At 47.0% G+C, this 17,171-nt stretch overlaps 1 protein-coding gene across 2 annotated transcripts in view; it reads left to right on the top strand.

Moving 5' to 3' along the window:
- CEP192 (centrosomal protein 192) overlaps positions 1–17,171 on the top strand; it is a 2,224,848-nt gene that overhangs the window by 1,584,830 nt on the left and 622,847 nt on the right. For both annotated transcript variants that reach the window (XM_078687485.1, XM_078687486.1), the window contains exon 37: positions 10,373–10,487. In XM_078687485.1, the coding sequence (XP_078543611.1) occupies positions 10,373–10,487 (115 nt within the window). The remainder of the gene's footprint in view (positions 1–10,372; positions 10,488–17,171) is intronic.

The raw sequence follows: 17,171 nt of genomic DNA, 5'->3' as shown, positions 1-17,171 counted from the left end.
ATGCAAGCGTCACAGCGTACGCCCAGACATCAGTCTGTAGCAGAAATAAGAAAAGCCCTTAATGAATGCGGCTATGATCCAGTCCCAGGAGAGGATAATATGGTTTTATATTCATTACGTGTAAGAAGGGTGGCCGAGTATCTAGTCACCCTACCGAATATGAAAGAAGACCTAGACAGAATATATCGTTTCATCCGTACGGGGGATGATCCAGAAAGCATTGGCGAGGCCATGTCTCAAAGGAAAGCTGAGACCCAGCTCATGATATTAAAGTTTCTGATCAATTGTCTAATAAGAGAACAAGATTACCCGTCCAAAGATCAAGCCGAAATGAGAACCCTGACAAGGTGGAGTGATAATATAGCCGAGGGTAAGCACAGAACCATCAGTGCTATGGAAAGTATGTACAAGAAAATTCGTAAAGAAATAATAAGGTTACACGATCAACGTAAAGCAGCACAAGTAAGCGAGAAAGAAAGTAACTCTGATACTGAAGAGGTAGAGGACGAGAATCCCGACAGAATAGCGTATGTAGGAAAATCTAGATTTCCAGATCGCCATTTACGCCTAGAACACAAGTCTACTTTCCATCATCCAGCACCAGAACAAGGTTCTCTAGAACAAGTATTCCAAGCTACCGATCACATTCTGAAATCACGAATCGGTTACAGTGAGTTGAGTACCATGCATGAACAAGAACTAGTCCGATCAGCAGTCCGATGGATTACTGATTCTACCACTTTTCCAGACGAAATAGTGGCACAAATGTTTCTGAAAATGCCCCCAGCCGAGCAACGACTGGCGGGTATGTATATGATTCAGCACCTCATTACATTGTATGAGGGTCAGCACTCTGATCCAGGCCCGTTGCATGATATCCTGAACGAGTTACTCCAGTATAGATGGAAAGGTTTAGGTACCGATTTAATTAGTGTCGTTCTAGAACAGCGTCACAAATATAGAACGTTTTTGAACCCGCATTTTGTTCATGTCTCACCCCCAGAAAGTAAACCATTTTACATGGAGAGACAGAATCCGTTACGAGAAGTCCACCCAGTTAGAGGAACGGGTGGCGAACTAGAACGAGTGTTTGTTTACACTCCGATCACAAAGATGGAACTCTTGGAGATGAAAAAATTAATTCCCTGTCATGATAAAGATCCAGCAGGGTTCCATCGAGAATTAAAAGACATGCTCCGTATGGGAGAATACACGTATCCAGATATAATTAAAATGTTAAAGGTTCTGTTGCCCGCAGGGGTGTATGAAAAGCTCAAGGAAAAAGAATGGGAGGTGGGAGAGAAAAAGATCGATTGGGCAGTTCTAGAAGCTGAAGACAAGGCACGAGTACCAGGTACCGGTCTTGGAGCGAAATGTAAAGAATTACCTGAATTATTGATTCAAGTTTTACCCAGATTGTTAACAACGAAAAAGGAAGACTGGGATGCAATCTCAGCCTGTAAACAGAAACAAGACGAAGACATTAGTGATTTTTATTCTAGATTTGAGAAATGTTTTAGCATCAACAGTGGCCTCAAGACAAGTAGTGAGTCATACCCTCACCTTTTTGTTACTAAATTAGTCGAGAATTCAAGTCCACAAATTAAGAACCGAGTTTTGAAAGTCGAAAGTACCTGGCAAGCTAATACCCCGTCCCAGATGTTACAGATGCTCCAATACCACCAGAATAGAATCAGAGAAGAGCAAGAACACGAGAGAAAACGTATGAAAGACACGAAAATGAAAGTACTAGTTGCACAATCTGTTCCTCAAGACAGTCAGAAGAGGGGTCCGAATCAAGCCAGTCATCCTGCGGCTCCCGTTAAAGGGAACTGCAATTATTGTAAACAGCCAGGTCATTTTATAAACGAGTGTGCAGTTCTGAAACACAACATAGCTACTGGTAAGACTAAAGAAAGACCACGTCCGCCTAGACAAGAACAAGTTTTACAGATTCCTCAGCCACAGAATGCACCACAGACAGTTACAGCACCGCAGCCTATCGCTGCAACACAGCATGTTACACAGCAAATGTATCAGTATGCACAGTCCGACTATCCAGAGTACCAGCAGTATTCATGAAACAGCCTAGAGAGGGAGGTAGGCTTGCCTCTCATCGAGATACCTGTAGATCAAGAAGTTCCCTATGTTCACAGTCAAGTACTAGGGAAAGATAGAAAGTTTTTGATTGATACAGGGGCAAGTAGGACCACAATTAGCCATGCCGAAGTTCCAGGGGCTCCGCTCTCAGGCTCAAGAAATGTTTCCCTTGGATTTTCAGGAAAACCTATCGTAAATGAAATATCAAAGCCAGTTACTCTAGAAGTAGGTCCATTGTCCCGTACTACTGACCTGTTACTTACTAAGTCATGTCCAGAAAACCTATTAGGCATTAAAACACTGAAAGAGTTAGGTGCAGTTATATGCTGTTCCCCAGAGGGAATACGTCTGTTCCTACGTGATTTCAAGGGTCACTATGTATTACGAGATTTTGATCCCAGATTGTCTAATGTTCCGCAGCATTTATGGGCGCAAGGTCCAACTGATGTAGGTTACATGCAAATCACACCCCATCGTGTGACTCTCAAGCCAGGTGTAGTGTTACCACGAATCAGACAGTATAGATTGCCACCTGAGGCTGTAGCAGCCTTATCCAAAATTATTGACGAGCTCATCGCTCAAGGAGTAGTTGTAGAAACTGACTCCAATGTGTGCAATTCTCCGATCATTCCAGTCATGAAACGTACTGATCCAAATGCACCCCCAGTATATCGATTAGTGATTGACCTACGAGAACTTAACAAATGTATTATTCCTCAGTACCCAGTTGTCCCAGATATCTCTTCCCTATTGACAGCCATTGATTCCGAAGCCACATTTTTCACTGTCATAGATCTCAAGAACGCATTTTTCAGTGTTCCCATTCATCCAGACAGCCAGTTTCTTTTCGGATTTTGTTTAAATGGAAGGAGCTATATGTTCACACGAGCTCCTCAAGGTTTCACAGAAAGTCCTAGTATTTACAGTCAAGCACTCAAGAGACAACTTGATAATGTTCACATGCCAACTGACACTGCCCTGCTCCAGTATGTCGATGATCTACTGATCACAGCCCGTTCTGAACGTGACTGCGAGCGAGCGTCACTGACGGTTCTGTATTGCCTAGCCGAGATGGGGCACAAGGTGTCCCCTTCGAAGCTTCAATTCTGTGTCCAGCAAGTGGTATACTTGGGACACTTACTGTCCAAGAGGGGTAGGCAGTTGACACCAGACCGTATCCAGTTAATAGCGAGTCTTCCTCAGCCCAAGACCCAGAAGGAGGTACGTGCTTTTATCGGCCTCACTTCTTATTGCCGACAATGGATTCCTCAGTATGCATTCCTAGCCAAGCCACTGATACAGTTAACGACACAGGAGGCAGCCGTATCGTCTGTCCTCCCTTGGACATCTGAACATACACTCAGTTTCAATGAGTTAAAGAAAGCCCTATGTCAAGCTCCAGTTCTAGCTACACCAAACTACAGTAAGCCTTTTACACTTTTCGTCACAGAACGCGAAGGTACAGCATTATCTGTTCTCACACAAGATCAAGCAGGACAATACAAGCCATGTGCTTATTTTTCGAGCACATTAGATCCTGTAGCCCAGGCTCTGCCTGCGTGCCTCAAGTCAGTTGCAGCCACAGCACTAGCTATCAGACAAAGTGATTCCATAGTATTAGGACATTCCCTGACAGTACAAGTTCCACACTCCGTGGAAGTTCTTTTTAAACCGAACACAGACTCAGCACTTGACAATTGCACGTTTAACAGGTTATGAATTGACACTGTTCCAGCCACACATAGAAATCAGACGCTGCAACATCCTGAGCCCTGCTACATTGTTACCATCAGTTACTTCGAATTCTGCCGCACATGACTGTGTGGAAGTAGTTAACATTACGACAAAGCCAAGACAAGATCTGACAGATATTCCGTTACCAGATCCCGACCTGACACTTTATGTGGATGGTTCATGTATGAGAACAAGTACAGGAGAACTAGTCGCCGCGTATGCAGTGACTACCGACACCGAAGTTATTGAAACACACCTTATTGACACCCTGTCCGCTCAAGCAGCAGAGCTAGTTGCTCTGACACAAGCCTGCATACACGCTAAGAACCGGAAAGTTAATGTTTACACAGATTCACGCTACGCATTCGGAGTCGTACACGACTTTGGAGTGCTCTGGCAGGAGAGAGGTTTCATGACTTCTCATGGAACCAAGATTCAGCATGGTCTCCTTATTCAAGCTCTGTTAGATGCCATACATTTACCGACATCCATTGCTATCATGAAGTGCAAAGCACATACGAAAGTTACTGACATCATTTCTCAAGGTAACGATCTAGCAGATCGCACAGCCAAGCTTACAGCACAGACTCCAGACATTCCAGTTAACATGACACACACTCCAGATCCGACTACATGTATGACAGTTAAGGACCCTACTCAAGATGTCATAGATATCCAGCTACATGCTACTCCCGATGAAATCAAGAAATGGTCCGAACAAGGAGGGGTCCAGACAGATCAGGGATGGGTAACGAAGGGTAGAGCCACATGGTTTCTCCCCGACTCTATGGTTCAAGTCATTATCAATACCGCACATAGTCCAGCACATTTAGGAGAAAAAGCTATGTTAGACAGTATCCAGAACATTTGGTTCAACAAGCATTTACGAGCTGCAGCCAAGCAGAAAGTCCGTACCTGTATGATATGTTGTCAGTTTAATCCAGGTAAAAGTGTCCCGGTGGAACAAGGTGGATTCCAGCCTCCTGACCACCCTTTTGAAGTCCTCCAGATGGATTATATTCAGATGGAGCGATGTCGAGGTTTCAAGTATGTCCTTGTAGTTGTATGCGCTTTGTCCAGGTGGACAGAAGCATATCCAGTCCCAGATTACACTGCCGCGACCACTGCCAAGCAGTTGGTTCGTGAGTTCTTCCCCCGTTATGGACTCCCTAGGGTCGTATATTCTGATAACGGCCAGCCGTTCTCATCAGAGTTAATGAAGCACGTTTCCCTTTTGTTAGGGTACCAGTGGAAGTTCCATTGTGTACGCCATCCTGAAGCAGCAGGTCTCGTAGAGAGACATAACCAGACCCTGAAAATTCGCATCGCAAAAATTTGTAAAGAGAAAGGTGTGGACTGGCTAGTAGCTCTGCCAGTTGCCCTGTTTTATATGCGCATGGTCGCACATTCCAGATCAGGTCTGTCCCCGTATGAGGTCGTTTTCGGCCGCCCCCTAACATGTGGGGTACTCCTAGACCCCGAAGTATTACCGATGTTTCAAGTAATATGCTGACAGATTACCTAGCTTCCTTGATGTCTGCCCTCAACTCTTGTCGTTCACAGGTTGCCGCCGCATTTCCAGACAATACCGAGGTGGCACCGCATGAAATCGTTCCAGGATCCATGGTCTTGGTTCGCAATTTTGACCGCTCAAGTCCGTTGGAGCCACGCTGGAAGGAGCCCCGACAGGTCCTCCTCGCCACCCGTACGGCCGTGAAGTTGGAGGGTCGCAAAGGCTGGGTGCACCTTTCACATATAAAGAAGTTTTATGGACTGAAACCCGTCTCAAAGAACATTTCCCAGGATTTGAAGGATTGCCAAAATATTGTTCTCAAGGACTGTCCCGCAAAAGACATTGCTACAAACCCTCCCCTGTTAGAGAAAACTCCGCAGCAGGAGTATAAGTTGAAACTCCGGTCTAGTAAAATAAGTCAGCCAGTTTGATTGTCTAAGTCCTCCCCTAGGTGAAACGGTTAGACTGTTTCTGACATGTATAAAATAGACCCCCATAGTGAGAGAGTTAGTCAAAACTCAATCCGATGTATCGTTTTTTTATGTTTCATATTATTTCTCAGCATTATGATTTCCTGCACCAGTTATGCCTTTTACCTGTATTTTCCAGTTTCTCATGTAAATAAGTCTGCTAATGTTACAGTAGAGCACACGTTTAGTGATCTGCCTCCTCATGAACTCTCTTACCGCCTCGCTATGCGAAATAATACTTTCATCCGCATGTTACATTATTCACACCAGACCAGCAATGCTACAAATTGTTGGGTGTGTGGTCGACTCCCCCCTTTCCAGACACCGAAGGGAGTTCTGCCACTCTTTCCTTATCCTTTTTCGCATAATGGTTCGTGTGGAGCATGGTCCACGTTAACGTTATCCTCAACAGATATGTCTATTCTTAACAGTACGTGTTTTCCAGACAAGCAAGGTCTCCCCCACAGAACCGGGTTAGATCTAGAAAATGAAGTGTACAATTTAGGTAATTATTCTTCGAATTTCATGGTCCTGAATGTTCAGTCTGATTCCACTCCAGATTTACCTGCAATTTCAGTACTACCAGTCAAAGGCGAATTATGTGTCCGAAATAATGGTTCTACACACATAGGACATAGTGATTGTACTACTATTGTCAAGTATAGTGACAGTAGGAAATCTATTTTCAAAGCTTCACGTCATTCTTATTTTATTTGTGGTCAGACCGCATATGTTCGTCTGCCCCTCGATTGGGAGGGAACCTGTTACATTGCCTTCCTACTGCCACCTGTTTTTCTAGCCCCACCCGACTACCATAGGAATTCCCACCTAGTACATACTAGACACAAGAGAATCCTCCCGATTGTCGATTATACTGAAACTGCTCTAGAACAATATATAGATATCAATAAAGGTGTCTTTCCTTATTTAGGTACAGTTGTGAATAGTAAACTGATACGTAGATTAACCAGAACCCTCGAAGCAGTAGTAATTGAGACTACTTCTGCTCTAAGTAATTTAACCGAAGAACAATCCTTTATGAGAATTGTCGTGCTCCAGAATCGTCTCGTCCTTGACGTCATATTGGCCGATAGGGGCGGGGCCTGTAGAGTCATCGGATCTAGTTGCTGCATTTTCATTCCAAATAACGCGCCGTCTGTCTATTCAGCTATAACCAGACTCCATAAAATTGCTCATCTGTTACACCAAAATCCAGGCACCTGGACATGGTCCGGTTGGTTCTGGAATATAATTTCCGCCTGGGGATGGAAAGTCTTGTCCTTTCTAGGTATTGCAGTAGCGATCATATTCAGTTGCTGCCTCTGTATACAATGTGGCCCTGCGATTTGCGGCATTTGTGCTACCTCTTGTATTCCTAGTCCCAAGCCCCGTTCTAAATCCCGTTCCAAGACAATTCGAGACGAGCAAATGATACTGTATGAAATGATAGATGGTATCATGAATATTGATGTTTCCTGATGAAACGTAGTGACAAGGAGGGAATGTGGAAAAGTAAATTTTGCCATGTTCTGTGTCCCTACATGTCATCCATCATATGTTATATGTGCATGATTAATATGCATATGTTATTCCCCATGTTTGATTAAAGACGCAATTACAGTTGTGTCCACCTCTAGTATGGCAGTTTCCAGTTCTCGTGAATACTACGAATATCAGGCCTATGTAAAGCTACGTTGCCACGTTTCTCAGTGTGCACGTTATTCCATTGTAAAGTCCCCGTTTCTAGGCCTCAAAAGGGCCCGGACACCAGATTCAGCTCCTGTCCCCTGAAGCCTCGCTGAGGAGCGATACAGCCCCCACCTGTATCCTCGACCCTTCACTTATTTCCTGCCTCGCAGTGCCCGGCTCAGCTTGGCTCTGCCTCTGAGTCTGCCAAGAGTATGTTATGATTCGAGTTATCAGTACAACCCTCCTTCTCTGCATTCCTAAGCTACTGAATCGCATCAATAGTTACCGTCATAGTCTAGCCTCTACGTCTCCATGTTAGAGAAATACTGTATTAATGGTCATTTAATATTCTTCATCACGCACTACATGTAGAATAATGCATGCTCCAGTCTTAGAGTCTGTTAGCCTTTCCCCTCCTGACTTCTAGTTTATATCAACATGTTCTCTAAACATCAGATACTAGATACTGCTTAGGTACATGTCGCCCTGACTCTCCAGACTTCAGTCTCTGCTCCTAGCACAGAGTTCATAGCCCCCAGCTTCTCCTAGTAACACGTCATTGCCAGTTTGCGCGCACCATCAGGTTAGAGGTCCCGGCTCCTTAGGTAGCCCCCTCCATGGTTTCCGCCCCATTCATGACATATTCTGTTACGTTTGCATCACATGTCTATGTATACGCCCTGTTACACCTCTTTTCACCCTTATCTTTCGCGACTGCTACGCGTCACGCCTATTGCTCCACCCACTGCTACGCCTATTGCAATGTAATGCTATGTGTTTGCGTTATGTATATATGCTCATGTACTGTTATTAAAAGTTAGCCGTCATTCCCGATCCTGTCCCCGGCAGCTGCCATCCTATTCCCGTGCAGGTCGTCCTGTTCCTGTCCTTATGCTGTATTAAACCTGCAAAACTCCTACTACCTCGAATCTTGACTCTTATTTATTGAGCTATCTGTTATTCATTTATGCATTCAAAAATAGGGTATTATTTATTTATTTACCACAGGATGACCAACTCTTTGTTGGTTACGTGGGTGCTAAGAAGGGGAAGGCGGTACACAAGCGGACCATCTCCCGGTGGATCATCTTGTGTATCCAGGCATGTTACTCCATGGCTAAGAAGGAGCCCCCTGTTGGATTGAGGGCTCATTCCACTCGGGCCACGGCGACTACAACTGCCCTGGGCCGGGGAGTGCCCTTGCAGGACATTTGCCAGGCAGCTACATGGGCCTCGTTGCACACGTCCGCACGACACTACTGCCTGGACAGTCAAGTCCGGAGGGATGGCTTCTTTGGCCGTCCGTCGTCCAGGACTTTCTGGTGTGATTATTAGTTCGCAGACCCACCACCGGGGTTGGTATTGCTGGGGTATCTATTCTAAGGTAAGGAATCTATCACTAACGTGTCTCTTTCAGATGCACAAGTTACTACTTGTATAACGATATATCTGTAAGAGACATTAGTTAGTGATAGATTCCTTACCGACCCACCCATCCTCCCCGTTCTGCGAACCGATATCTAGGGTTAAGGTCATCCCCTTTCAGGGCCCTAGTTTCTTGGCACCAGTGTTGGTTCTATCATGGCTCTGCGTATCTGGCGCGGAAAAGCTGTGTATCAGAACTGACGTCAGCGCGCATGGGCGGCGTCTAAGTACTCCGACGACGTCATTCCGGCGCTAACGATGCCGACGGCGGACGTGGAGCCGCGGACGACGCCTACCGACGTGCAGGGGTATTGCTACGCAAAAATTTCCGGATCCAGTCTGACGCCTGGGGATATTCTACGGTAAGGAATCTATCACTAACTAATGTCTCTTACAGATATATCGTTACACAAGTAGTAACTTGTGCAATTAGGTGTTTAATTGTCTTCAAAGATATTTTTTATGATCTTTTTGTAAACTTTGTCATATTTTATGATTGTATGTTTTCCTTGTGAACTTTTATGATTCATCTGGAATCGAATAAAGGTTTTGACTGACTAACACTCAACATGTTTGACCAAAAAGTGGGGGTCAACCATGACACCAACTCTCACAGAATGAAAGAGGTATGGATCTATTCATGGCTGCAGAGAGAGTGACCTACAAATGCTGGGGTTGCCAACGCAAATTTCAGAAAATATGGGGACAGTGGATAGATTAATATGGACTCGCTGAGGATTATGATGATGACAACGCAACCTCAAAAATCTGTTATAGTGATGATATAGTGGCATGCCTTCTTCCTTACCTCATTGAAAAACATAAAGTGAAAACGGAAAGTGTATATTGTTGTCATGTGCCCTACTGTGACTCCATATAATATCTGAAAACCTAATGTCTGGTTTTCCCATTCATACTTGTATGTTTGTTAATAAAAAAACTAAATATTTTGGGGGGGAAACGCTACACTTCAGCTTTAACCCATTGACACTTTTTGAATAAGGCAATGTCCTAACCATAAAGCCGATCCGAACATAGTTCTAGAAGCAGCACATCTTATCAGACTTCTCATGCAAATGAAAAATCAGAGCCATAGTAGAAAGGCAGCCGGACCTTAAATAGTGATACCAAGACCATACAAGTGGCACTTTGTGCACTATACAAATACCACTAGCATCACTTTGTTACATATATGAACTTCATACACCCAATAATGAATTTTACTGTCTCAGATTTGGGTGGAAGGTACTAGTAATGCATGTCTGCCAAAACATGAAGAACAGATAAAGTACAGGAAATGGTAGATGCAAATGTGTATTTATTATTGTGTTGTACACCACTGGAAATGCAGTTTTAATCAAAGGGCTTTGTTGAAACAGATTGAACTTGTTGGTTTTTTTTGTGTCAATAATACATTTGAATCTTTTTCTTGGTGTTACAGATGTAGCTGGTAATGTAAAAATTATCAACAATTCAACAAGAGCATTGAAATTTGAGCTTTCATGGCCAGCTCATTCTCTTACTATTACTCCCCAACATGGAATTGTTGACCCAAAGTAAGTGACTTGTTTATTTCTGATGAAGCTTCCTCTGTAATACTGATTGTTTAAATAATTTGGTCAACCCTGTTCATTGTGCTTTTTGTAACCAAATATTAGTTCATTCAATGGGGAAAAACGGGTGCGAGGTGGGGGGAGGTTAAATAGGAGCATAAAGCCTTTAACACAACACCTCTTTGAAATTTTCCTTTCACAAACCAGGTGTGACACGCATAACCATTATATTTTTTCTCTCTTTATTTGGTTGAATGACCATTAAAGTGCACAGTAATAAATACATTAAAAAGTATTACAGGTCACATTAAAAATTTCATTTATATATACAATGATAAAATTAGATGATTTGTCTGTGACTATACCCACTTATCAGCAAATAGACACAAGGTAACTCTTCTTTCTCACATCAGGCCTTTGTGTAGGGTGTACATCAGTACCCAATTTGTACAGTGTTATGGATTCCTTAAAATCATTATGTAACACATGGTTCTGCAATAGAATGGTATCGGCAATATTCCTTCATATAAGCAGTGCAAAGCTTAAAAATATTGCATCATCAGACTTGCAGGATACCAAATAAAAAATTATGATCATTATATCCTCGTACATTGTAATCTGAAAGAAACAGTTATAGATTCCTTACCTCAGAACTTACCCCCAGGCGTCAGACTGGATCCGGAAAGTTTTTTGTCAGCAGTATCTCTGTGCGTCGGATGGTGGCATCAGTCAGCTCTGCGTCCATCGTTGGCGTCGTGGTAGCAGGGATGAAGTCGTGGTAGCTACTTAGGCGCCGCCTTCGCGCGCTGACATCAGTTTTGTACACGACTTTCCGTGCCAGAATGCAGAGCCATGCAGGACCACTGGTGCACAAAACTAGGGACCTGAAAGGATGTCCTTCACCCTAGAAATCAGTTTGCAGAATGGGGAGGGCGGTAAGGATTCTATAACTAACTTAGGTTTCTTATAGATATATTGCCACCAAAGGTAAGTAACTTGTTCATCTGAAATAAACAGTTAGTTATAGATTCCTTACCTTAGAATAGATACCCAGCAATACCAACCCTGGAGGTGGGTCTGCGTACCAAGTTCACACCAGACAATCCTGGAGAACAGAACGGCCCAAAAAGTCGTCTCTCCGGACTTGGCTGTCCAGGCAGTAGTGTTTCATAGTGTTCAGTGATGCCCACGTAGCTGCCTGACAGATGTCATGTAGAGGTACTCCTCGCCCCAAAGCAGTAGTGACTGCTGTCGTCCTGGTGGAATGGGCGCAAAGCCCCACTGGAGGTTCCTTTTTAGCCTGAGAATAGCAGGCTGTAATACACAAACGACCCAGCTAGAAAGGGTCCACTTGTGTACGGCCTGGCGTTTCTTTGTACCCACGCAGCCAACAAAAAGTTGGTCATCCACCCGGAATTGTTTTGTGCAATCCAGATAGAAAGAAAGCGCACAACTTGGGTCCAGACAGTGGAGCCTCTCTTCCTCTTTAGAAGGATGTGGAGGCGGAAAGAAGGTGGGCAAAGTGATGGTTTGCCCAATGTGAAAGGAAGTGACCACCTTGGAAATAAAGGATGGACGAGCACACATCAAATAGGTCAAGACCAGATTCAAGTCCCACTGAGGCATAACGAAGTGAATAGGTGGAAATAGATGAGCTATGTCTTTCATGAAACGATTAACAACCGGGGACTTGGAGAGAAGGCCGATCAGCAAGCCGAAGAAAGGCAGAAATGGCCGAAAGATAGCCCTTGATAGTGCCCAGAGCCCTGCTGGGCAAAAGAAAGGAGGAACAAGAGAATTTCAGAAAGAAGGGCAGAAAGGGGATCCACAGCCTTTGATGTGCACCATGTCACAAATTTGTTCTGTCTGCAGGCGTAAACCGTCTTAGGACACCTCGCTGCCAAGATTACGTCACAAACTTCGGGAGGCAGGTAAAATGAGGTCAACTGCCGCCGCTCAATCTCCACGCAAGGAGGTGGAGGCTGGACAGGTTCGGGTGGAGGACCGTCCCCTGCTGCTGCGACAGAAGAACCTCCTGAAGAGGTAGTCGGATCTGAGGGTCGATGGCCATGCTGAGCAGCTTGGGATACCAGACTCTTCGTGCCCAATCCGGAGCCACAAGAATGACTTGGCCTGGTGGCGCTTAATCTTCTTCAGCACACTGGGCAGAAGTGGTGTAGGCGGAAAGGCGTACAACACACCACCACTCCACTCACGACGAAAAGCGTCGCCTAGCGAGTGCCGCCTTGGAAATTCCAACGCGCAGAATTGCTGACATTGCGCGTTCTCTTCAGTGGCAAATAGATCTAATCAAGGCTCTCCCTACTGTTGAAAGAGACCTTGCACCACCTCTGAGTGAAGACGCCATCTGTGATCCTTCATGCACCTGCGGCTGAGTTTGTCCACCCTGGCATTCAGGGAACCTGCCAGGTGTTGAACCACCAGTGATATGCCCTGATGTTCCAGCCATGTCCCGAGGAAGAGGGCCTCTTGACATAGGGTCCACAACCCCACCCCACCCTACCCTACCCCACCCCACCCTACCCCGCCTTGTTTACAACCCCAACCTGCCTTGTTTGTTGCAGTACCACATGGCGGTGGTGTTGTCTGTTAACACCTGCACTTCTCTTCCCGGACAGAGGGAAGGAATGCTTTCAGTGCAAACCGGATCGCCCGCAGCTCCAGAAGGTTGATGTGGAGCCCGGACTCCACCGGAGACCAGAGCCCTTTGATCTCCACCTCTCCCATGTGGCCGCTTCATCCCAGAAGAGATGCGTCTGTCACCTCTGTGTGTTCTGGCTGGAGAAGGGAGAGGGATCTGCAGTTGACCCAATCCTGGTTAGTCAGCCACCACTGCAATTGTCATGCAGTGCCCTCAGAGATCTGGACGCAGTCGGACAGATTCCCCTGATGCTGCGTCCACTGAAACTTCCGGTCCCACTGCAGAGCCTGAATATGCCACCTGGCATGATCGACCAGCAGGTTGCAGGATGCCATGAGGCCCAGCTGCCTCAGGGTCATCCTGTCCGAAACCCGGGATAGAGGCTGAAGGATCGTAATCATAGCCCGAATATTCGGGACTCGCTGTTTGGGAGGATAAACCCGAAACTGCGTCGTGTCCAGAACCGCTCCTATAAAGAGGAGCTTCTGAAAGGGGATCAGGTGTGACTTTGGCACGTTGATGGAGAACCTCAGCGAATGCAGGTGGTTGGTCGTAGTCTGGCGGTGGAAGACGACAGCCTGGGGCGAGCCCGCCTTCAACAGCCAGTTGTCGAGATAGGGGAACACTGGAACCACTGATCTGGGCAGGTGAGCTGCGACCACACCATCACTTTCATAAGCACCCAAGGGGCACTGGTAAGGCCAAAGGGGAGCACGGTAAACTAAAAATGCTCGTGGCCAACCATAACCCGGAAGTAGTGCTGGTGGGCCGGCAGGACAGGGATGTGAAAATGGGCGTCCTGCAAGTCCAACGCTACCCTAGAGTCTCCAGGGTCAGGCAGACAAGACCTGAGATAACGTCAACATTTTTAACTTCTTCTTCCGGAGGAAGCGATTGACGCTCCCGAGGTCCAAGATAGGAGGTAGGCTCTTATCCTTCTTGGGGACCAGAAAGTAGTCGGAATAGCAACCATGACGTACTTCTGGGAGAGGAACACACTCAATGGCTCCCTTGGCCAAGAAAGCCGAAACTTCCTGCTGGAAAAGGTTCAGGTGATCCTCCGACATGCGATGGTACCGAGGTGGCATGGCTGGAGGGGTAGTCTCGAAGGGGAGGGAGTAGTCCATTCGGATTATCTGCAAAATCCACCCACCCAACATGATGGTGCATCAGTTGGGGGGGTGGGTTCTGAAATGTAGAACTAGTAAGGTCTTGAAATCCTGCTGCAGATGGAGGATTGGTGGACTGGCTCGCCCGCTTGCCCCCTGACCCACGGTGGTGGTTCCCACTTCCACAGCCATGCAAAGGTTGGGGAACTTGCACCGGCCTGTGGAACATAGTGGGGCAGCTCTTCCGTAGCCACGAAAGGGGCAAACAGCACACTGCGCAGGGCGGCTGGAGAGGCCCAAGGACCTGGCCGTAGCCCATGAGTCCTTGAAACGCTCTAAAGCGTTGTCCGCTTTCTCCCCAAAAAGGCGACTGCCATCAAAGGGCATGTCCATGAGTGTATTCTGGACGTCCCCAGAAAAGCCAGTCGATCTTATCCAGGCGTAGCGTCAAAGGGTTACCGACATGGAAATCGTCCTACCTAGAGAGTTGGTGGGGTCCAGCCCACAATGGATGGTAAACTTTGCTGCGTCTCTCCCGGCGGCAACAGCCTGAGAGAGCACTGTCCTGGCCTCCTCCGTACAATGAGGCAGCACTTGTGCAACTGTGTCCCACATAGAGTGGGAATAACAGCCCAATAAACATGCAGTGTTTACCGACCCCAGTCCCAACCAGAAAAAATCTGTCCAAGATGATCCAGCTTCTTGGATTCCCTATCTGGTGGAGCGTTAGGAAATGAGCTCTTGGAATTAGAGGCTTGGACCACCAAGCTCTCAGGGGTGCGGGTGTTGGGAGAGGAAAGTGGGGTCGCCCGGGGCTGGGCGGTGGCGTCGGGCAATCATCCTATCCACGGAAGCCCCCGTGTTGGGCCTGGACCAGGTGCCCAAAAGGATGTCGGTGAGGACTTCATTGAACGGCAGCAGGGGCTCCGAAGAGCTTGCTTGCGATTGAAGCACCTCTGTCGGGAGGTTAGTCCTGACTGCCACTGTAGGAAGCTCGAGGTTGAGAACCTCGGCCGCCCTACGCAACATCACTGCTTATGACGCTCCCTCCTCCGTAGCCACGGTAGGAGGAGACAACATGCCACGGTCAGGAAAGGTATCATGTCCACTGGCATCCCCCAGGTGCTCTCTCCAGTCCGGGTCATACTCTAACTGGTCAGTCAGAGTGTCACCTGACCCCTTCCAGTCCTCCTCTTCCTCCTTGAGTGCCAATCTGGCTTAAAAGGGACCCCAGGAGTGAACAGGGGCATAAAAACCCCGCTCTGTGCCAGATCCGGCATCTGGGGATGTCGGTACGGTTCCGTTTCCACATCAGGGTGGAGACCCATCAGTATGGAGGCCCAGGGCACGACCGGAGTCTAATGTGGATGCGGTGCCAGAGGAAGTGGCATCTGTGGAGACGTAATGAGGTCACCCTGTGCCAGTTGGGATCCAGGTCAGGTCCATGGGGGCCTGTGGCTCCGGAGCCGCTGGCGAAGAAGACTTAGGACCCCGACGAGTACGCGGGCCCGAACGGCACACTGGTGGGGTCGGGCTGCCCAACGATGGCATGCATCGCAACTTACAAAGCTGGGCAGGAGTCGCTCCGGGTCCCGGGAAAGGAGGGAAACTCGGAGTCTGCTCTTCAGGCTCTGCACGCGGAGCTGCGGGAGGGGCACCGCCCACATCCCTCGTCGCGTCAGCCGACCGAAGGAGAGAAGTCGAAGAGCGGCGCTGCTTCTTCGACTTCTTCTTCTAGTGCTTCAACTTACCTGCCCCGAGTGCGAAGACTTAGAAGACAAGTGGTGATGGCTCCTCAACCGGTCCCTCGACCTATCTCGCGATCGGGACCTTGAACGGCGCAGAACCGTCTCCCAGCGCTCAAGAAGCTTTTGGGACCGCTCCTACAAATCCTTCAGAGCCATAGACTGGCAGTCGGAGCCCGAATTGGGGTCGTGGTTGCGCTCCAGGGAAAAGAGGCACAAGCAATGCGGATCCGTCGCGGACTTCAGTCTGCTGGTACAGGAACCACAAACCTTGAAGCCAGGCATCCCTACGTGCACCAGTAGTCATGAGGACTCAAAAAGATGTCTACAAAAGTCGTCAAAAGTTCAGTCAAAAAGTGACTGGAGGTACCACTCTCTCCGGATCTGCGCTGGCTGGAACGGAAAAGTAAAGAGCTGACTTCAGCTTGCGAGGGCGACGTCTAAGTAGCTACTGCAACATCATCTCCGCAACCACGACACCAACAGCGGATGCAGCGCCGACCGACACCACCTTCCGATGCGCAGAGGTACTTGTGAGAAGTTGGACTGGTATATGATGTTCACAATTCTAGTGGGCACCCTGCACCAGTCCAAACAACCCTTATGGTGATGGTGGTAAACTCAACCTTATAGACCAGCTATCCTAGTGGTAGCATGGACAAAGCATTCTTAGGCTAAAACTTCAGATAGCATGTGAAGCCAGCTGTTTTACCAATAATAATCCCTTGCATATGAAATGAAAGGACACCACACAAGGTATATATCAAATATATATGTATTTATTACTAACTCAACCCCTCTGCACTCTTTATGAGGTCAGAGTTCGAGATACGTTACAAGTTACTCATTAAGCATACTATAAATTGCACAAATACAATTCTGCCCAAGGGGCCTCACAAACCATATACTAAGTAAGTGGTATAAGAACCACTTCAGGAAAGGTGAATAGGCCTAAGGAATCGCTGGGGCTCCACTACAGGACCAAAGGTTTGGAAGTAGGAGACCTACGGGAGACGCTTGCAGTGTGGGAACACAGACGCAAGCTACCATTGACTTACAATGGAGAACGAAGAAGTCATAAAGTTACTAATTAGGGACACTTACGGGTGGACTACGGTGAAACCCCTTTAAACTAGGACACTTTGATTTTCAATACCCACGGGAGCACCGG

The sequence above is a fragment of the Lissotriton helveticus genome, chromosome 4_1 (assembly GCF_964261635.1).
Source record: "Lissotriton helveticus chromosome 4_1, aLisHel1.1, whole genome shotgun sequence".
Lineage (NCBI taxonomy): Eukaryota > Metazoa > Chordata > Amphibia > Caudata > Salamandridae > Lissotriton > Lissotriton helveticus.
Note: the sequence above shows the minus strand (reverse complement) of the source record. Positions and strands in the feature narration are given on the sequence as shown.